Genomic DNA, 3,406 nt, shown 5'->3' on the forward strand with positions numbered 1-3,406 from the left:
GCCCATGCGGGCCTTCTTCCAACACTACCGCTCCACCGACGACGAGGGAGCGCCCTACTGGACGTCCCACTTCCGCGCCGCCGCGGCCCTCCCCCCGCGGGTGCGCCGCGACCGCAAGCACTGGCGCGCTCTCGACTCCCGCCACGGCCTCGTCCTCTTCGACACCCCTGAGGGTGACGGGCACCTCGTCGTCTCCGACCTCGTCACCGGCGAGCGCTGGAAAATCGACGGCCACCTCACGTTCCCGGATGCGTGTAATGCTGCAGTGCTCTGCGCCAGGGACGGATGTGACCACCGTGATTGCCATGGCGGCCCTTTCCTGGTGGCCTGCGTGGACTCCGTCGTGGCAGGGGACCGGAGGATAGCCAGCGCCATGGTCTACTCATCAGTTACTGGCAAGTGGATCGACCCGACCTTCCTCGAGCACCCGAATGTCATCGATGGCAGGGGGCACAGTGCTGTGCTGGGAAATAAGGTCTATGTCCCCTGTGTGGAGAGTGGCAGTGTCGTGGAGTACAACACGCGTGAGAACAAGCTATCTGTGATCAAGGCGCCATTTGAGGTCCAGCACCACAAGATTGAGCTCATGGGGGTGGAGGATGGAATGCTGCTGTTTGCGTCTGTGGTGAAGCCTAGGCTCTACCTATGGTCGATGGAGGCTGGTCCCAGAGGAGCTGCGGGACGGGCACGAAGCAGGTTCATCGAGCTCGGGCCGTTGCTCCCTAGTACTGCCCTCGTGGACAACACCGAAGTGTCGGCGGTTGGTTTTGCAGAAGGTGTTGGTGTCATCTTCATCAAGACAAGGGTTGGGTTGTACACCATTCAGCTCAAATCAGAACAAAGCAATCAGGTGCACAGAGGGTACATCAATAAGGTCATGCCCTACGTGAGCTTCTACACTGAAGGTACAGATAATTGCTTCCAAACATGCACATTAAGTCAAGAACGCTAAGCACACCATCGACTACTATTATTGCTTGTAGCTTAGATAGTTGAATAATTTAAGTCGGAGAGTTCCTAGTGTGGTATGTGATTCCTAAACGTCGGTGACTATGTAGAGTTTTTCTGCATAAGTAGATAGATATCTGTATGTGGGTCTGCTCGCATTTTTCTGGTTTTTGGGTGATTTGTAGAGATGTTAGGAAGTAGGAACCCATTCTTTGTGCTGTTATACTATTCATTCAGGTGTTGAGTCGTGCTGCAGACCTGGGTGATTATAGGCAACCATGAGTAACCCGTGATTTTTCATGCCATGTTGTCTTTGTGTCGATAGAAGCCAGAGAAAAAGATACAGTAGTCGTGTGGAATTGGCGTTGGGCAGATTAACTAGGCAGCTGACTAAAGAATTCCATGGTGAATGTATAATTGGTGATTTATGTTTCATTGGCTGCGCTATTATATGTTATGCTGATTGGCTTTACTAGCCGGTAGGCCTTAGTTAAACTTTGCTGATCATGTCCTAAGATTGGCAAGAGCAGTTTGCAAATCGGTCAAGTGATCAGAGCTTTGCTGTGAGCCAAGAGGTCTCTGGCACCCAAACACCCGTGTAGTATTTTGGATAGGATAACCTAGTCCCAGGCATGCACTTGTCCATGAGCCTGCTCGAATGAAAGAGATGATTTCATTGTTGTGTACTTAGAGCATTGTAGGTCCAGATTGAACCGTGTTGTGATGTGGATGCTTTACTGCTATCGCTTCGTTGATTTGGTCAGCTAGAAATGAAATGATTTTGAGAGCAGTGTGCTCCTCTCTACTCATCATGTTATCTTATGAAGCCTTGTCTCTACATGAGTTTCTACACTGGAGGTACAGACACGCACATTAAGTCATGAACGCTAAGCATACCATCGACTACTATTATTGCTTATAGCTTAGATTGTTTAATAATTTAAGTCTGAGAGTTCCTACTGTGGTATGTGATTCCTAAATGTCAAAGAGTATGTAGAGTTTTTTCTTCTATTTTTCTGCACAAGTAGATACATATCTGTATGCATGTCTGCTCCTTTTTGTCTAGTTTTTGGGTGACTTGTAGAGATGTACTAGGAAGTAGGAGCCCATTCTTTGTGCTGTTATACCATTCAGATGTTGAGTCGTGCTGCATACCTTGGTGATTGTAGGCAACCATGAGTAGCCTGTGATTTTTCCTGCCATCTTTGTCTTTGTGTTGATAGAAGCCAGAGACAAGGATACAATAGTTGTGTGGAATTGGCGTTGGGCAGATTAACTAGGCGGCTGACCAAAGAATTTGATGGTGGATGTATAGATTTATGTTTCATTGGCTGCTCTATTAGTCTATTATATATGTTGCGCTGATTGGTGTTACGAGTTGGTAAGCCTTAGTCAAAGCTTTGCTGATCAGGCCCTAAGATTGCCAAGAGCAGTTTGCAAAGCAACTAAGTGATGAGAGCTTTGCTGTGAGCCATGAGGTCTCTGGAACCCAAACATCCTTGTGGTGTTTTGGATAAGATAACCTAGTCCCAGGTATGCATTTGGTATTTGCCCACGAGCCTGCCCAAATGAAAGATACGGTTTCATTGTAGCATTGCACGTAGGTCCAGATCGAATCGTGTTGTGATGTGGATGCTTCCTGCTATCACTTTGTTTATTTGAACAGCTAGAAATGAAATGATGATTTACAATAAAGGACTGTGGGGTTTTTACCCTACAGTAAATATTCAAAAAAAATGAAATGATTTTTGAGGGCACTCTCTTGTCATCATGTCATCTTATGAAGCCTTGTCTCTTATGGTGCAGCATGGGAGCGTTTGCCAGCATCTGATGAAGCTTAACGCGCAGTTGTTGATGCTACAATGATATGACCAAATGGCGTCAGGACCTGGGTTTACTTTTTCTGCCGAGGAAGAATTTGAAGTGAACTTGAGCCTCATTCACTGCCGGTTGTGTTGAACAGTTTGTTTAGTGTGGATGCGCTTTTGTCCTATTTGTGCTTGTGCCATAAACTTGAGTTCGTTCATTCGTCCGGGTTGGGTGCGGCTCAAACTGTCCGTCAGGAGAAATTTTAGCGATCGGTTGACGGTTTTGTGGCATGAATTGGTGCAGATTTCTCCTTCTCTATCTTTGGCTGTTAGAGACGATGTTGGTGTCTTGAAAGGTCACTCTCCTGAGATTTATGGTGTGGAATCTCTCTATTCTATGCAGTAAGAAATTTCAGGGAAGCTAAAATCCCCACCAGGGTTCATTTGTTTCTGTCTGTGGCTTCATGCTATGGACAATTTCTCACTTGTTTGTTGAATGGCCTGTGGTCAAGCTGTTATTATGCCTTGTAGAGCTGTACTGTGGACTCTTTGGAAACATCGCAGTGATCTTCACTTTGATCCTTTGAGTAAGGTGGTGAACACAGGAGCATCGCGTACTCGGGAGGTGGAGGCCGCTGTGCCTGGAGAAA

The 3,406-nt window shown here is 47.0% G+C and overlaps 1 protein-coding gene across 1 annotated transcript; it reads left to right on the forward strand.

Moving 5' to 3' along the window:
* Positions 1-22: 22 nt before the first annotated feature.
* LOC125529715 lies at positions 23-3,176 on the forward strand (the record flags this gene model as incomplete). The annotated part of the gene is made up of 2 exons (XM_048694140.1): positions 23-905; positions 2,755-3,176. Coding segments are annotated over 2 exons (918 nt in total), but the record flags the coding sequence as incomplete, so codon positions are not given.
* Positions 3,177-3,406: the final 230 nt, after the last annotated feature.

Source organism: Triticum urartu, unplaced genomic scaffold (assembly GCF_003073215.2).
Source record: "Triticum urartu cultivar G1812 unplaced genomic scaffold, Tu2.1 TuUngrouped_contig_5791, whole genome shotgun sequence".
Classification (NCBI taxonomy): domain Eukaryota; kingdom Viridiplantae; phylum Streptophyta; class Magnoliopsida; order Poales; family Poaceae; genus Triticum; species Triticum urartu.